Source organism: Aquarana catesbeiana, linkage group LG13 (genome assembly GCF_042186555.1).
Source record: "Aquarana catesbeiana isolate 2022-GZ linkage group LG13, ASM4218655v1, whole genome shotgun sequence".
Classification (NCBI taxonomy): domain Eukaryota; kingdom Metazoa; phylum Chordata; class Amphibia; order Anura; family Ranidae; genus Aquarana; species Aquarana catesbeiana.
The window spans coordinates 91,909,953-91,928,960 of NC_133336.1; the positions used below are offsets into that span (position 1 = coordinate 91,909,953).

Genomic DNA, 19,008 nt, shown 5'->3' on the forward strand with positions numbered 1-19,008 from the left:
ACACTGCATCAAATTGGTCTGCATAGCTGTCGTCCCAGAAGGAATAAATTATTCCAGCAAGTTGGGACAGCGGTGATATAAGCATGGGTGCTCAACCTGTGGCCCTCCAGTTGTTGTAAAACTATGAGGCATTGCAAGGTTGACAGTTACAAGCACGATTCCCAAAGGCAGAGGCATGATGGAATTTGTAGTTCCACAACAGCTGGAGGGTCACAGGTTGAGCACCCATGTAATAGAGGGAGCAATAAAAATCTTAGAACACTCATTAGGCACAAATACTCTTAAAAGGGATAGCATGCATGTAGATTTACTTTACCTGATGTCCTTCAGGGCATTAATATTCCTTAAAAGTTCCTTAAGTGATTAAGGGGTCAATTATCATTATTGCTTTTTTTTTAAATGCACCTCATTGCATTGCACTGGAATGAACTGCCTCCAGTGATTTAGAGATTACATGCAGTAGGGGCATTAATTAAACCATAAAACCACAAAACCATATACGAAGAGGTGAACAAAACAGCAGAAATGTAAATTGCACTTGGGAGTGTACTAACTAGGATATATGGCTTATTTGCTAGTGGCAATTCAGTATGCAGCTCTCCAACATACAATACAGGCTGCCAGGCTCATAAACAGAACATGGATAGGATAACCAGATTGGAGGTACTCTCATATTGAAGCGCTAATATTTGTTTTGGAGATAGCAGCCAACAAATATAGTGCTAGATCACTTAGGGCCATTGATCTGGCAGTATGTCCACCAGTAGCCATGAGGATTTAGTATAGAGACACTAAAGCTGCATGTGACAGCATCAGCAATCACATCTAAAAAGATGTAAGCCTAGTATTGCAGAGGCCTCCTGGTACTTAGACATTTCAAAATCATAAGAATGGCACATAGCTAAAAAGATATAGCAAGTGCAATGCCAAATATTACCAAACCAGATACAACATCAACTTGTAATATTACAAAGCAAAAGTACACAGAACAAACCAGATTTGGTATGGTGACTTGGCCAAAAAGAACCAAAAACCTATACCAGTAGAACCTTCTTAAAACAGGGGTTAATTCACTAAACAAATAAATAATGGCCACTTAGAAACCTGAATTTTCACTCTGCTTTTTTAAAAATGGGAAGCTGTATTCACTTCAATAAACCAATCATGAGCTAGCAAAGATCTTGTTTTTTATTTACCCCGTCATGATAGAATATTCAATGGAGTCACAGGGTCACCTCATTTGCTAACATTTTCTTTGAAAGTGAACATACGTCTTACAAAGTTAGCAATCATTTTGCTATGAGAACATCCTCTATTACTTTAGAAGAGGAACCTCAGTATTTTGAATGTCTCACAAGGCATTTTTCTAGCAATTTCAATCACTTTCTAATAGCTTTCATCCCAAGAAAAGACCAAACACATCACGTGGCAAAGTACTAACAACAGTTTTGACTTACTAGAGGCAGTTGGTAGGCTGCCTTGATCAGTTCAGCTGGTTGCACGTGCCTAAAATTACTTGAAAATGGCCAAATGTGTGGCTAGCATTGGCCTAGTTATTCAAAGAGCAAATACCATGCGTTTGGTACTCATCACCAAATATGGTAACCTATAAACATTTCCAACTTAAAAGGAACATTGTCACAAACTCATTACGAGTTCCAGGAACGCATAGCACTGTGTATTTTTACCATGTTACATAGTTGGTGAGGTTGAAAAAAGACACAAGTCCATCAAGTCCAACCTGTGTGTATTTTTATGTTAATAGTACATTGTATACCCCTGTATGTTGTGGTCGTTTTGGTGCCCATCCAATAGTTTTTTTAAATTATCGATGCTCCCCGCTGAAACCACTGCTTGTAGAAGAGAATACCACATCCTTACTGCTCTCACAGTAAAAAACCCTCTACGAAGTTTAAGGTTAAACCACTTCTCTTCTAATTTTAGTGAATGGCCACGTGTCTTATTAAATTCCCTTGCGCTGAAACGTTTTTTCCCTATTGTGGGGTCACCAGTACAGTATTTGTACATTAAAATCATATCCCCTCTCAAGCGTCTTTCCCCATACCTGAGATCCTCTAGTCCTTTTATTAGCTTTGTTACCCTTCTCTGGACCCTCTCCAGTTCCAGCACACCTATCCTGAGAACTGGTGCCCAGAACATACTCTAGGTGCAGCCGGACCAGAGTCTTGTAGAGTGGGAGAATTATTGTTTTATCTCTGGAGTTAATCACCTTTTTAATGCATGACAATATTCTGCTGGCCTTGCTTGCAGCAGCTTGGCATTACATGCCATTGCTAAGCCTGTCGTCTAAGGACCCCCAGGTCCTTTTCCATCCTAGATTCCCCCATAGGTTCTCCCCCTAGCGAGTAAATTGCATTCATATTTTTGGCACCCAAATGGATTATTTTACATTTTTTCAACATTAAACCTCATTTGCCATGTGGTTGCCCACCCCATTAATTTGTTTAGATCTTCTTGCAAGGTTTCTACATCCTGCGCAGCATTTATTGCCCTGCTTAGCTTAGTATCATCCGCAAATACTGAGATTGAGCTGTTTATCCCATCCTCCAGATCATTTATGAATAAATTAAATAGGATTGGTCCCAGGACAGAACCCTGGGCTTCGGCCTGGTGCTCGTAGTATCTATTACTACAGCCGGGCGGTTTGATTGACATCTTAGTTTGATATCACTTCCTGTTTTCTCTTTCCCATTGCGCCCAAGAGAGAGAAAACCGGAAGTATGAGGAGCTGGAGCAGACTCCTCTATCGCCACTGTGGAAGGAGACACCGCAGGAGAGGACAACACAGCAAGGTACGCACCGCTGTGTGTGCTCCCACGGAGAACGGGGGGGGGTTCGATGGGACACGAGCAAGGCTGCATTTGATGTGACACAGGCAAGGCTGCATTTGGTGGGAAACAGGCAAGGCTGCATTTGGTGGGACACAGGCAAGGCTGCATTTGGTGGGATACAGGCAGGCTGCATTTGGTGGGACACAGGCTGCATTTGGTGGGACACAGGCTGCATTTGATGTGACACAGGCTGCATTTGATGTGACATAGGCTGCATTTGATGTAACACAGGCTGCATGTAAGGACGGACTCCGCTGGGGGCACCTGATGGCATCTGGTGGCAGGCGACGTGGCTAGTGACGCACTCAGGGCTCCCACTGATTCTGCATTATGGTGAGTTGAATGATTTAGTTTTATATTACAATGTAATATTAGAAATAATGTGCTTCAATCATCCTGACACCATAACAACCATAGTGCCGGGATGATTGAAGTGCTAACACCAGGTATTTGGAATATCTTTATCTGCTGATTGTTAAACTTTCTAGAATACACATGTTTCTATTGTGTAGGATCTGGGCCTGCTGTCCCTCCATCCCTCTCCCTCCATCCCTCGTTCATCTCAGACGCCAACCACACCACCTTAGAGCCACGCCCACTATTTAACTGAAACCATGCCCATTTTCACCAAGTGGGAGAGGTCAAAAGAGAAGGGCGGGGTTTGGTGCCCCCATCCTAAAACTTCACCAGCCACCACTGCAGACCACGTGTAACCACACCAGCCCAGGACCTCCACATCCAGCATCTTCACTTCCAAGATTGTCTGAGACCAGCCATCCGAACAGCTGCTGCAACAATCGGTTTGCATAACCAAAGAATTTCTGCACAAACTGTTAGAAACCGTCTCAGGGAAGCTCATCTGCATGCTCGTCGTCCTCATCAGGGTCTCGACCTGACTGCAGTTCGTCGTAACCAACTTGAGTGGGCAAATGCTCACATTCGACGGCGTCTGGCACTTTGGAGCGGTGTTCTCTTCACGGATGAATCCCGGTTTGCACTGTACAGGGCAGATGTCAGACAGCATGTATGGCGTTGTGTGGGTGAGCGGTTTGTTGAAGTCAACATTGTGGATCGAGTGGCCCATGGTAGCAGTGGGGTTATGGTATGGGCAGGCGTATGCTATGGACAATGAATACAGGTGCATTTTATTGATGGAATTTTGAATGCACAAAGATACCTTGAAGAGATCCTGAGGCCCATTATTGTGCCATTTATCCACGACCATCACCTCATGTTGCAGCATGATAATGCACAGCCTCATGTTGGAAGGATCTGTCCCCAATTCCTGGAAGCTGAAAACATCCCAGTTCTTGCATGGCCAGCATACTCACCGGACATGTCACCCATTGAGCATGTTTGGGATGCTCTGGATCGGCGTATACGACAGCGTGCTCCAGTTCCTTCCAATATCCAGCAACTTCGTACAGCCATTGAAGAGGAATGGACCAACATTCCACAGGCCACAATCAACAACCTGATCAACTCTATGCGAAGGAAATGTGCTGCACTTTTGTCCCCTAAATGAGCCAGAAGTTTATCAGGGGTGCCAAAGGAGCAGATCATACAAATCTGTTCACACATGTTTGGTAGTCTGTTGCTGAACATGTCACCCAAAAATGGGTCTGAATTGGGTCAGATGGCCTCAACTAGTACACTTCAAGTTAATATTGTGATATCTATTGCTTACTGACCTAACTGTGCATTGTTTTACAATTAAATAGATTTTCCTGGCATACTTTAAAGACAGTGAACCATCTACTCTTTTGTATCTAAGAGCCTTCTTTAAAATAAGTCTAGATCAGTAGTCTCCAAACTCAGATGCAGACCTTTGCTTGCCTTTATCCGGCCTTGGGGCACTATCCCTCCCACTGATGCAAGACACTATTCCTCCCGCTGACATCAACAATGGGGTATAATTCCTGTTACTGACATCAACAACAGGGCACTATTTCTCCTACTGACACCAACGATAGGGCACTATTCCTCCCCACTGACACATACGATGGGGCATCAGATGACCTCTGTGTGACGAAACGCATATGGAGGGACATACTTGGTACGCAATACGTCATTTCCGGTATCTCCGAACTTCCGTTTTTTGTCAGCTCAGTCCTGGAACGCAAGCTGCGATTACGCCAGAACCATAGAAGTACCCTATCTTATGCTAGTTGTAGCATTGGAGCTCCTTCTAGTTTTTTAAAAAACTATTTTTAAATGGTTATTTTAATTAATAAAAGCCTGGTTCTATGGATTCACGCTATGAGGCTCATCTTTTCCATATACATGTGGATGCCGGTTGTTGAGGACTTCTAAATCGCACTGCTGAGGTGGATAGTGACTGAGGTAAACCAGAGGGATATCTCATCAAGGGGGACATCGCCATTTGGATACAGCTATTACGCCTGTTACCCCTGCAGGGGTGAGACCCTCTGGTGAGTGTAGGCATAAGAGGGGGATGTGGATGAATGAGGGGAGCAATGAAAAGCACTTTTTTATGCACATTTCACTTTATAGTGTTGGCATTACCCATATCAGTAGGTCATATTTGATTCCCCCTTAATTATTTTGCATGTAGGAACTATTTTCATTTTGAACAGCGCCACTTTCCCTTTTCTAGAGTTTCACTATTCCTCCCCACGGACACCAACGATGGGGCACTATTCCGCCCACTGACACCAATGATGGGGCACTATTCCGCCCACTGACACCAATGATGGGGCACTATTCCGCCCACTGACACCAATGATGGGGCACTATTCCGCCCACTGACACCAATGATGGGGCACTATTCCTCCCACTGACACCAATGATGGGGTACTATTCTTCCCATTAAAACCACTGATGAGGCACTATTCCTCCCCCTGATACCGAAGATGCATTGTTTACACCCACTGACATCAAGAAAAATTCTACTCCCAATGGCCACAGTCCAGCCCCCTATAGTCTGAAGCAGAGTAATCTGGCCTTTTGTTTAGAAAGTTTGGAGACCCCTGGTCCAGATAATACTTCATAGAAGGCTTTCCTACTATGAAGTGCTCCTACTATGTAATTATTTAGTATTTCACAAACCAATATGAGGATTAATTGACTGTGTATAAGCCAATCTGTTTCAACCAGGGTGCCAGACACCCTGGGGTACCTTCTGGGTTCTTCAGGGGTGCCTTGGCAAAATGCCTAAAAACTGCCCCAAATTGTCCAAAAATTGTCAACAAGCCAGCCTGCCTCCTTGTTGCACAAACCACAGATTTGTATTGTGCAGCATTACAACATTGAGCACTGTGAGGGCCAGCCTCTGGCATCCTAACAATTAATGTTGTAATGGGTTGATAAGGAGGACATCAGGCGCCTGCATCCTTGTTTGCCCCTCCTCTGCCCCCCCCCCCCCATTAGCACTGGAGATGAGGGAGGGAGAAGAGGAACGCTGGGATACCAGTACCAGTGTGTAAAGAATAAATCATCTCTAATATTTCGTGTCCTGCATGTGTGGATGTTGCTGCATTATGTAAAATTATTCATTTAGTTCTTTACATTTTATTGCAGGGTGCCTCAAGATTGGGCAGAGTTTTAAAGGGTGCCTTGACTTAACCACTTGCTTACTGGGCACTTAAACCCCCTTCCTGCCCAGACCAATTTTCAGCTTTTAGCACTGTCGCACTTTGAATGACAATTGCGCAGTCAGGCAACACTGTACCCAAATTACATTTTTATAATTTTTTTCCCCATAAATAGAACTTTCTTTTGGTGGTGTTTAATCACTGCTGGGTTTTTTATTTTTAGCTAAAAAAACAAAAAAACTGACATTTTTGAAAAAAAAACAAAAAACTGTTTCATAGTTTGTTATAAAATTTTGAAAACTGGTAATTTTTTTTTTTTTTTGCTTCACAAACTTACAGTGACACCCCCTTTTGCATCCCCACTCACCAGAACAGGACGACCCCCAGCAAAATGCATTGACATAATTTCCTGTTTTGATTGATGTCACTTCCAGCCCGTGGAATGCACGCTATCAATGGCTGCTTCCTGTATCTACAGCCTTATATCCAAACCTGTTTTTAATTGTGTCTTGTAAGTACCGATCGCTGTGCGCATTAAATCTACTTGTATAACAGTACTTCACTATCAGTCCATCCTCTTATTATTTCTGGGTGCCTGCATATCCTGTTGAGAGCCTCCTATTGGAAATCTATCATCTGATGTTTACTCCGATCCATCATCTGATGTTTTAACATCAATCCACGTGTGTCTGATACCATTAACAAGCCTGAAGTGACCCCTGAACTGTAAAGCTGGGGGTCGCCCTGTTCTGGTGAGTGGAGATGCAAAAGGGGGTGTCACTGTACTCCGGCAAATTTGTGAAGCATTTTTTGCACCTACTTCATTGTGAACAAACACTTCAACTACATTTATTTGGACTTTTCTGTTTATTTCACTTATATTGTGTGTTGTGAGCGCTGTACTTTTTTATCCACATTATTCAAGTGATTAGCACCTTGTTTACAGCAGCCGCATTTCACCGAGTTGTTTCCATCAGCGCGAGTTTATATTTAGTAATATATTTTCACAACTAAATACAAAATAGTTTAAAAAAGTCTTTCATATTACCTTTTTAATTCAGGTAAATGCCACTATATTTGGTTGACATACCATAAAAATAAGCTGACATTAGGCCCCAAATCAGCGGTAGATTAACAATAATGTTCTACTATTGAAAAGAGCACCAAATATACTAGCGACTCTACATAAATGTATATATATATAAGGTAGATTCGTGTTTCTTGATAGATAACTATTAGTCTACTGCATTGATCTGTCTTAATTTAAATCTTAACTAAACAATTATATGATGTCATATGAGACTAGAGATATACTTTCCTGTAATAAGATTATCCTAATGTTACAATGCAAAAAAATTCTCTTTACTCATTTTATTCAATGTTTTCTGATAATCTTTAATTAAATACTTGAACAAGAAAAAAAATAATAAGTCTTGCAAATGATATGGTATAAAAACATTCCTGCATCTGCCCGAGAACATTAAAAAAAATTAAGCAATTAAAATGTTCATCATTTAAAGCTGAAATCATAATCACGTTAACAAGACTGTTTTAAATTAATTTAAGTTGCATGAAATAACGGCATTTCTTGTCATGCAGAGAGGGTAAGCCCAGGTCAGTTACATTCAGGTGAAAAGAAAATTCCTGTTTTTATTATTTCCCTTAAAAGAATTTAGTTTTTTTTACACAGCTTTGCAAGTTGGTTTGAACCTTTACTGTTTAGTAAATTACCCTTATCAACCAGAGCTATCATTTTTCCCATTAGCTTGTGTTCGCTTCAAAAATCCAATAAGGTTCAGGGAAAAAATTAGCATTTTTAAAATATCTATACATGATTAGATATTGTAAAGTGAACACATAATGGTATAGAATTGACTTTATTAGTATATATAATGAGGTTGATATACTAAAGGCAAATAGGCTGTTCACTTTGCAAGGGAATTTGCACTTTGCAAGGGATTTTTTCCTTGGCTTAGTAAATGCGGTGAAAATTCACTTTGCATTATTCAATGACGTGCAAGATAAAATAAATGAAATGTTTGAATTCACATGATTGAACCAAATAAAGTCTGCAGAGCTTCCCCACATTCACCAAGCTAAAGAAAATGCCCTTGCAAAGTGAAAAGTTTATTTATTGTGTTTTTAAAAGATAATCACAACTATCAAATGGACACATAGGGGTTATTTACTAAAATCAACTCCTGTGTGTCCGTTTGGTAGTTGTGATTATCTTTTAAAAACATGGATACATTTTCTGTTTAACTGTTTAATCTATAGATGCCTATTACCAGCTATTCATGCCCATTGGTAAGAAAACAGTACGAAACAGTTTGGCATCACTTTGATAATAAAAAAAATGAATAGCTTCATAAAAAATAAATGTAACTTTTTTTCTTCACTGAAAATGGAACAGTTTAATTTATTGGCCACAGAATAAGGATGTAAAGATTCCTTAATTCATAGAAAGCAGATGGATTCAGCAGTTTATATTTTCCAAAGCCATGGACAGGAGGCTGCGTGTGTACTGGCTTACAGATGTGTCTTTTACAGATATGTATTCCTACTTTATAGTAAAAACACCCTGCAATGCACATGAAAGGGGATAGTCAACAGCAGTGCATTGCATTGCAAATCAGCTTATGAACTAAAACTGTAGGGATGCAATTCTAGTCCAGCAGAGTGTAAAATAAATGAATGGGAATTTCAAAGATATTATATTTTCCTAATCTGACTAACCACAAACACAAACCCGCAAAAATGAAAATTTCTGATATCATAGACCATCACCCTAATTTACTGGACTCTTCTAGAGGTTAATTTTCAATCAAAAGTTATTTTCCCTACACTCCATCTTAAGCTAGGTTCACACTATTGCGATCTGATTTCCAGTGCGATTATGTAGTGCAGCTTGGATGCAACTTGGATGTGGTTTGCATATTCTATGGGGCCAAAATCATGCTGGAATCACACCAATGTAGTGCAGGAACGTTTTCCAAAGTTGTGCCATGCTGAATTGCATTGATGTGAACGGGCAACATTGAAAACAATGTGACTTCCATTGTCATGCCAATCTGTGCCACTCTGCATCTGAAATCGCACTAGTGTGAATGGAGCCCTAAACACATTATCTACATATATTATTCCATTATATACTGCTGGTTTTATACTCTACAGCAGCCTTACCCAACTTTTTTGACATGGAGGAACCCTTGAAATAACTTTCAGGTCTCAGGGAACCCCTGATGATAATTACTTTATCTACAGTTCACTATACATTAACCTGGTGGTCAGTGGGAAGGGAGCTTCTTACATTGGTAGTCAGTGGGAAGAATGCTCTCTTTATAGGTAGCTAAAAAGATAACTGGTGTCAGTGACTACATATCTGAGAAGTACAAATTGCTCATTGCTCAAGGGACCCATAGCAACCCTTGGAGGAACTTTGGCTGAGAAAGGCTGCTCTCCAGGACCATTTATGTAGGCCAGGGATCTTCAAACTACGGCCCTCCAGCTGTTGCAGAACTGCAGGTCCCATGAGGCATTGTAAAACTCTGACATTCACAGGCATGACTAGGCATGATGGGAATTGTAGTTCCTGAACAACTGGAGGGCCATAGTTTGGAGACCCCTGATGTAGGCCATATATCTGTCATCATTAAGGTGATTAGAAAATAAATGATTATATTGGGTGTTATATACTACAACAGGTATCCAGTTCAGGGTGGCTCTTCAAGATCTGCTTTACCCACTTTAATAAATACTTTTACTTAAGCTCAGCATAGCAGGGTGACTACTTAGCCCTGATTATATGAATGCCTATGTAAATAAATATGTATATTCTATTACAATTAATGCATATGATTCTGGTTTACAAATGTTCATTTTTAAGATCTCTAGAGACCAGTGATTGAAAGTACAGGTATTAATCAATCATTTGTAGTTTTACACACCAAGATTGACTACTTTTACTATAGATATATTATATGAAGTCATTACTATAGCGGTTGGTTTGAATTAGTAAAGGATTTAAGCCATTTGTTACTTGCAAGTATTTATTGTGATAGCTCTGTGGTTTCAGAATATAAGCATGATTCATTTTTGAAGCAAATTTAATATGGGACATGTTAATGCAAATTTTTCTATTGCTGTGTTACAGAGGAGGCTTTTGTGGTTTGAAGAAACGTATGCACTAATATGAATCTCAGTGAAAATGCCTCCCAGGAAGATATATCCCTAAGGCATACCATGTTTGCCCCCTTTCGTAGGCAGGTCTCATCAACAGTGATTATTCAGGACTGGAGCAGTTAACAAACATGTAATAACAAGTATTTGGTGGCATTAAATGCGTGCGTCATTGGTTGCAAAGATTTTAAAGCATTCTTGGAAATCTCAGTCCACAATTTAGAATTTTTCTGTTTTCCCTAAGGAATAGATCTCTGCACTTGTGTAAAAAAACAACCTTGGGGAAAAAAATAGAAAAACGATGTGTGGCAATCTCTAATCTAAAGTAGATCAAGTATATGTGTGGCTAGTTTAAACATTGCCGCAGTCAGTAGATTGAAGTTTGGGCTCCACATGCAGCCTGACAGCCAATCGCTTTAATACAGCTGCATTCACTTCAGTCATCCAATCAAATACAAAGGAAATACCTATTTTTACATTGCTATGCACACGATTGGATTTTACAAATAAGACATTGAGGGTCCCCCATAAGAAGGTTGGGACTTTAAAGCCAACTGGATATCATGGAAAAAGCAATGAATTTAAAATTCAATATATTTTATTATTGTGTCAATTATTTAAAAAAGTCAGTGCATATGACTATTGCAACTGACTCATTAGTAACAACAGTGACATAAAAAAGGGGTATCAAAATACAAGATAACAACAGATATAGTCTCCTCTTAAAAATGAAAAAAGAATACAAATACCAATATACAAACAAATATGGTCTCCTTTTGGAAAAGAGAAAAAGAGCTCGACGAGTTTCAGGAACTTGTCCTTTCTTCAGGGGCTTGTTATATGTGGAGACAGGTGTGCATTTATAAGAAAAACGATTCATCAGATTTGGACAATGTGGGGACAGGAGATAAGAGGAACATCGGTGAGGCAAACAAGACAAGTCGAACATGAACAAGCCCAAAAAAAAAGGGGTAAAAATAGTGAATAAGGATCATTTGTGTTTTTTGGCTTGTTCATGGTCGACTTGTCTTGTTTGCCTCACCGATGTTCCTCTTATCTCCTGTCCCCACTTTGTCCAACTCTGATGATTCGTTTTTCTTATAGATGCACACCTGTCTCCACATAAAACAAGCCCCTGAAGAAAGGACAAGTTCCTGAAACGCGTCGGACTCTTTTTCTCTTTTCCAAGAGGAGACCATATTTGTTTGTATATTGATATTTGTATTCTTTTTTCATTTTTAAGAGGAGACTATATCTGTTGTAATCTTGTATTTTGATACCCCTTTTTTATGTCACTGTTGTTACTAATGAGTCAGTTGCAATAGTCATATGCACTAACTTTTTTAAATAATTGACACAATAATAAAATATATTGAATTTTAAATTCATTGCTTTTTCCATGATATCCAGTTGGCTTTAAAGTCCCAACCTTCTTATGGGGGACCCTCAATGTGTAATTCTGCATTAGGGATGATGGCAACATTGTTGTCTACTTTTGGTGAAATATCCAGTCTAGAGGGGATTTTCAAAATAAATACAGGTTCACTTGGGTAAATCAAGAAATTTAAATTGATATTCAATCATGCTCATTGACCGGTATGCTAGTATATACTGGTAGCTAATTTATATACTTTTGTGGTTATGCCCCTGTTTAGCCAGGGTCTTCTGACGTATGAAGTACCCATAGAAAAAAACTGGCACACATTGGTGGCACCAATCATTTTTATTCCTAAGACAGATCTTCAACATCTTCTACATTTTATGTTGAACCCCCTCCTGCGGGAAGGGAAGGCTTTTTATTGTTGCAGCTAAGTGCTTTACATTAACAGCTTTACTGGTGTCTATAGAATTTTTTCAGCAAGCAGGTTGAGTTCTTTAACAAAGGCTACACATTTTAAGCACTGAGAAATGCTAACCCTATTTATCTTATGATCATTGTAAGTAAGGACTGGGTCATGAGCAATGGTCCAAAACTTAGCCTCACTGTGGCCATTATAATAATAGCTCTGCGTATGAGTTATTGTCCTTTAAAAACATGCATGGATCTTTTAGACGTGGGAAGCTTGGGGGCAAAAAAAAATAGCATAGGAATTTTTAGCAAAGGTATCTTTTACCTCAAAACCTTGGGTGCTGCATCAGTTTGCACTTATCACAGAAAAAAAAACAGCCATTAAAAAGAAAATATTGCAGCATAGGCCTGCTGCATTTTCCAAAAATGTCATAATGCAATTAGACAACTTTCCATCAACTATAAAGGTATTATATACATATTACACTCACATCGATGTAATGTTTGATTTTAAAATATAATTAAATTGGCTTATATGAATTATTTCCTCATTCTAAATAAAATAAACAACCGATTGTTAAAAGCTGGAGTTCAATCTGCTAATATTTTACATTCTCTGGTTTCTCTTACCCTTCATCATCATGCTAGTAATATTTGTAATTAAAACTTTTCTGTTTTTAGTACACACCTTATTTTAGTTCCAGTGACATCCTCACTGGGTCTCTGCACTTCTCTGCGCAATGCAGGCAGATTGTGGCTGGTAGGAGGGTCAGGGTACTTACTGTACATGGCTTCCTCAAAATATTGCAGCACCCGCCTCCTCTCAAGAATTACAGTACAGGAGATGAGCCTGTACAACTGTGCAAGACTGAAGGTAAGGCTGGAATTCGGATTTAATTATTCCGTCAGGTACTAGGTAAACTTAAAGTGGCAACCTCATCTATACTTCCCTTTATTTGTCTTTCTGTACCTTGACATTAACTCTTGTGTATAATATACCTAGTCCAACCTAGGGGAATACTTATCTTATGTGCGGTATCTTTTTAGTATCAGGAGTCCTGTGCTTTTTACCCATAATATTACTGTAATTCTCTTATTATTTATATGTAGGAAGCTCCGATATATATTTCATAACTCTGAACAATGAACAGGTAATTAGTTACATAGTTAGTCTGGTTGAAAAAATACACAAGTCCATCTGGTTCAATCAATAAAGGGGGAAAACATTGAAATAAAAATAAAATAAAATTAGAAACTATATATAAAATCCTATACCTACAGTTGATCCAGAGGATGGCAGAAAACTCCAGCAAAGCCCTCCAGATGTAAAGATTGCCCCCTTGTCCTCTGTGATGACCTTAAAGTGATTAACTATATTGCCCACTTATTTATTTATACATGTTGATCATATCCCCCCTTAATCTCCTCTTCTTAAGAGAGAATAAATTCAGTTCCTCTAATCATTCCTCATAGCTGAGCTCCTCCATGCCTCTTATCAGTTTGGTTGCCCTTCTCTGTACTTTCTCCAGTTCCCCGATATAATTTTTATGAACTGGTGCCCAAAACTGAACTACATATTCCAGATGAGGTCCTACTAATAATTTGTACAGGGACAAAATGATATCTTTCTATCTATGGAGTTCATACCTCTCTTAATACAAGAAAGGACTTGCTTGTTATTATTAACTTTATGATCTACCAAAACCCCCAGATCCTTCTCCACCCTTTATTCCCCCAGTTGTATTCCCCCTAGTATGCATGATGTATGCATATTCTTAGCCCCCAAGTGCACAACTTTCCATTTATCAACATTAAACCTCCTCATTTGCCACATAGTTGCCCAATTAAACAGTGCATTGAGGTTGGCTTGTAAATTGGAGACATCCTGTAAGGACGTTGGTCCACTGCATATAGCTTGGTGTTATCTGCAAAGACTGAAATAGTACTTTTAATCCCCGACCCTATATCATTTATAAATATATTAAAAAGCATGGGTCCCAAGACTGAACCTTGGGGTACACCACTAACAACCCTAGACCATTCAGAGTATGAATCATTAACCACACGGTCAATTTATCATACAGTCATAGTAAGGGGGGAACATACAGTTCCTAAATGGAATGTTCCCTAGAGACCAAGGTGGTACATTAAATTCAGGCCTCATAAAAATTGGGGTGATATCTTTTGACACATGCATTTTACAGATAAAATGCAATGTGAGAAGTCCAGGAAAGATAATTGGTTTTACCTGAAACCATTACTTACTGAACTTAAATTGTTAACATAAGTAACTTACTATTACCTAAAACCTAACCCCTTCATTGTAAACATTATCCAAACCTCAGCTTAAACCTTCAACTTACCCCATAACATACACCTAACTCTCAAATCTAAACTTTAATTTCACCACCTAAACCTAAATATTAACCCTGACAAAACCTGTAAACCTAACCCTTAACATGAACACTGCAGCTAAAATCTAACCCTAAACCTACAACCAATAAACCTAATTATTAACCTTAATTAAAACCCCTAACCCTTCAAATTAATAACTTTAACCTAATTCCCAAAACCTTTACCCAACCACTAAACTTAACTTTTACCCTCAACCTAACCCCTAAACCTAACCTTATCCCAAATACAACACTTAAACTTAACTCTTGGAATTTTAACATAACCCCTAAAGTTTAATTTTTCATCTATAACATTAATATTATTGAGATTACAGTAATATTACTGGAACGTACATAAACCTACCACACCAGCGATTCTTCGGATATTATTTAGAAATGTACTTGCACCCAATCCAAAATTGTCCACAAAAAATTCTTGGTCCAAATGTTGGCACCAAGAATTGCTCCCAGGCGTGTTTAGTCTATTTGGGTACGAAGAAGTACTGAGAATGTTGTAATGAATGCTACGTTGAGCTGTTATTCAGCTGTTTCACCTCTTTCACAAGTTATTACAATTTTAGGTCATTTTATGGGATTTTTTGTGCACGTATTATATGAGTATTTATTTGTAGTAACCATATATTAAAATTGTTCACATAAGAATCTAATGCAAGGACACACGTCCATCAACCAAGCATCCTCAAAACTATTCCTGATCAAGAGAGAAGGAAAGAAGAAGTAAAATCCAGCTTGTCTTTAGATGATATGAATTTCCACATGACCCCAAGGTGTCCACTAGACACTTTCCTGGATCAGCATGATATTAAGAACTTTTAATGCCGACCAACTATTAAACAACATACATATTTTATCCTGTTGCCAATTCTAGTTTAGAAAGTCCCTGCAGAGTTGGGTTCTACATTCTATTTTTTTTCCATTTAATGTCATACTAGCTACTGCATGAATCTATCCTTCTACAACCACAAAGATACCTCATCTCTGTGCTTAGGACTACTTCCATTATATTATTAATTTTAAACAATTATTTGTTTTACTATGCTCGTCAGGTTCAGTTGGACATGTTCACATGACATACTTCCTAAATTATGAGCACTAGAACAAAGCAAACTGTTGTAAATAAGCCTTATAGTCAAATTCCTTCTTTCATCTCTCCAGATGAAAATGGACAACGGGTCTACATTTTGCTCTAGTTTTTCTTGTTTAAGCTTTTTATTTTTTTAAATCAACCTTGTGAATTTTTTTATATTCTAGAAGAAACAATACAATTCTCCCCTTAGAGTGCCTATAAGATAGTAGTCTAAAGACACAAGCGATTTAAGCTGGATACACACTATACAATTTCCTTTAGATTTTTTTTAGATTTACCAAAACCATATAATATGAGGTCAAACCTAAACACTTTCAATTTTTATGCAATCAGGAAGGCCCTTGAACTACATAGTTGAAGGTAAATCTAAAGGGAATCTAACAAAAGTTGTATATGTATCCAGCTTTAGGCTAAAAGAAAGATCGATCATACAAAAGATCTTTTGTAGAAAAAAAGGAGCTGGAGTTTTTCATTCATTTTTAATTGGGTGAACAATTGTTTTGTGGGGCAATTTATCCATCACTAGCCTGAATATTATTATTATTTAAGGTACTTATATAGCGCCATCAATTTTAGCACTTTACATATACATTGTACATTTACATCAGTCCCTACCCTCAAGGAGCTTACAATCTAAGGTCCCTAACTCACATTCATATACTAGGACCAATTTAGACAGAAGCCAATTAACCTACCAGTATGTCTTTGGAGTGTGGGAAGAAACCGGAGTACCCGGAGGAAACCCACGCAGGCACAGGGAGAAGAGGCAGGTAGTGTTGTTGTTGGGATTTGAACCAGTGACCCCTTTTACTGCTAGGCGGGAATGCTACCCACTACACCACTGTGCTGCATATCAATAATACCCCTACAAAAAAACATGCTTTCAATCTTATCTACCCTATGATATGTATATTTGTGACAAATTATATCCTTCATAGAAAAAATTGTGGCCATTTCTGGTGTGAAAAATTATTTGTATGGGAGACCATTTGTATGGAAAATCATTTATACTTTTCAAATGATAATTCACAAATCTCTGGCATTCTAAAACTGGCTGAACATGTTATTTTTAATAGTACAATCCCTCTATAGTCTCCATTAGATTTACAGCTATGTGGTAGCGGGACCTATCTAAACAATGGGCTTGATATACTAAAGGAGTTGAGGCTGTTCATCTACAAAAGTTAATGTTCATGAATAAGGTGCAACTGTGTTTACTTGAATACCCAATCATGTACAAGGGACAGTTAAAAACTGACTTTTATTTAATCATTTAATTGGTGAGAAGCCTTTAAATAGTGAAAAGACTCTACACATTTAGTAAATCAGCCTCACTCTATTCAATTCATATCCAATTGCATCCAATTGCATATGTCCTTACACTTCATAAATGTTGAAAAATTCAAAGGTGATCGTGCAACTAGATTAGCCATTGTTATATCTATGTGCAATGTGGGACATTAATTATACTAGCAAATCACATCCTCATTTATTACAAGCATAAAGTAATTGTAGTTGTATTAGTACACTTGCAACAGCTCAGTTGAGTAATGTCCTTTAAGATTTAATTTGCACCAAATGTTTTTTTTTTTCCTTTCAAGGGTTTACCCTCTTCTTCTAGGTCCAAGCAGTACTGTACTGCTAGGTTGCATAAAAAGTGGGTATACCCCTAAAAGCTTGTTCTGAAAAAAGAACCGTTAGTGCAAAAAAAAGAAGTTAAAATGGACAGTACTCAGCTGCGTCATTTATTAGAAGCAATCTCACTGGCTGCAAAAAAGATTTCCATCAAGAAAATGTCACCATTAAGCATTTATCTAGTTCAGAGTGTAGCCATGAATAAATAGGTCTTAGGGCTCATTTACCCCACCAGCATTGGGTTACATTGAAAAGCATTACCCAAAACAGACCCAGTGCAACAACATGGCGATTAGCCTATCTCCTAATGTGTTGGTGTGCACTGAAAAAAAAAGACATATTTCATTGTTGCGCTGTACATTTGGATGTTCTGTAATGCATTGCAATGTACTGCAGCACAATTGAAGAACAAAAAGCAAGCATTGCAATGTGTTTTAACAATGTATTGCAGCCCATGGCAGCACACATTCACATTGCACACCAGCGTATATGCATTATGCACACAACAATGTGCACTGTGTAGCATGAATGAGCTCCAAATGTTTGTTATGCCCCCCCCCCCATCCCTAATAATTAGCTCTCAACCCCTTTACCTGGCTGTATTTGACTTCCTGCTCGAGAGAACCTTTTTCCAACCCGTTGAGCATGTGTTGTGAAGACTGAAAACTGTTCCTACTTAGACTGCTCCATTCTTCCAACTTGGGGCTGTGATAGGGCGACGTGTCACTGACTGGGAAGAAAAAGGGCAAGTGTTACTAATACATTCCTATGTACAGAGGCAAGTCTATGCTGCTTGTAGCTGATGAGCTATGTGTTATCGTCTAGAACTGGGCTCACCAAACACAGCGGAAATGCAACTCACAAACTCCAATAAAACATTAAGAATAATAAAAATTCCTTTTTTGTCTTCTTTTTCCATAGGTAATAAAATGAATTGGTGTGCGTGTTTTTAGCATCTGCAACCTAGAGTAAGAAATGTCCTTATGACTAATACTGTGAAACACACAGCTAATAGGAACAGCATGTGTATAAAATAGGAGAATACTGTATACTACAGAATGACTATACCTGGAAATATAATACATATTAAGGTCAGGCACAGTCTCTATGCAGTTTACACATTTTTTTTTTTTTGCCTCTTATATTCTGCTTTTACTGTGATGCCATAAATGGACCAAAACCTAAAGTATAAACTTTATTTTATTTTGATGTTTTGTTTTAGTTGTTTTACTCTTTTTTATGTACCTAAATGCAGACCAAAACCTAGAATATTAACTTTATTTTATTTTGAACCTAAATGCAAGCTCTTTGAAACAGACTATGTATGCATTTTTCATATTTATTTATTTTTTATTAAAATCTATGACATTTGCAGAACCCCACATACATAGGAGTTTTGCGTTCTGCCCGAAGGAGCAGCTTAATGTTATCCTATGTGTCCATACAAATTAGGACGATTAGAGGCATATAGACGCATATTTTGATCTCAGCATATAAA

At 38.4% G+C, this 19,008-nt stretch overlaps 1 protein-coding gene across 2 annotated transcripts in view; it reads right to left on the reverse strand.

The window, feature by feature from the left end:
- The window catches only part of PAX9 (paired box 9), a 73,078-nt gene that overhangs the window by 41,833 nt on the left and 12,237 nt on the right, over positions 1-19,008 (reverse strand). For both annotated transcript variants that reach the window (XM_073610022.1, XM_073610021.1), the window contains exon 3: positions 18,104-18,240. In XM_073610022.1, the coding sequence (XP_073466123.1) occupies positions 18,104-18,240 (137 nt within the window). The remainder of the gene's footprint in view (positions 1-18,103; positions 18,241-19,008) is intronic.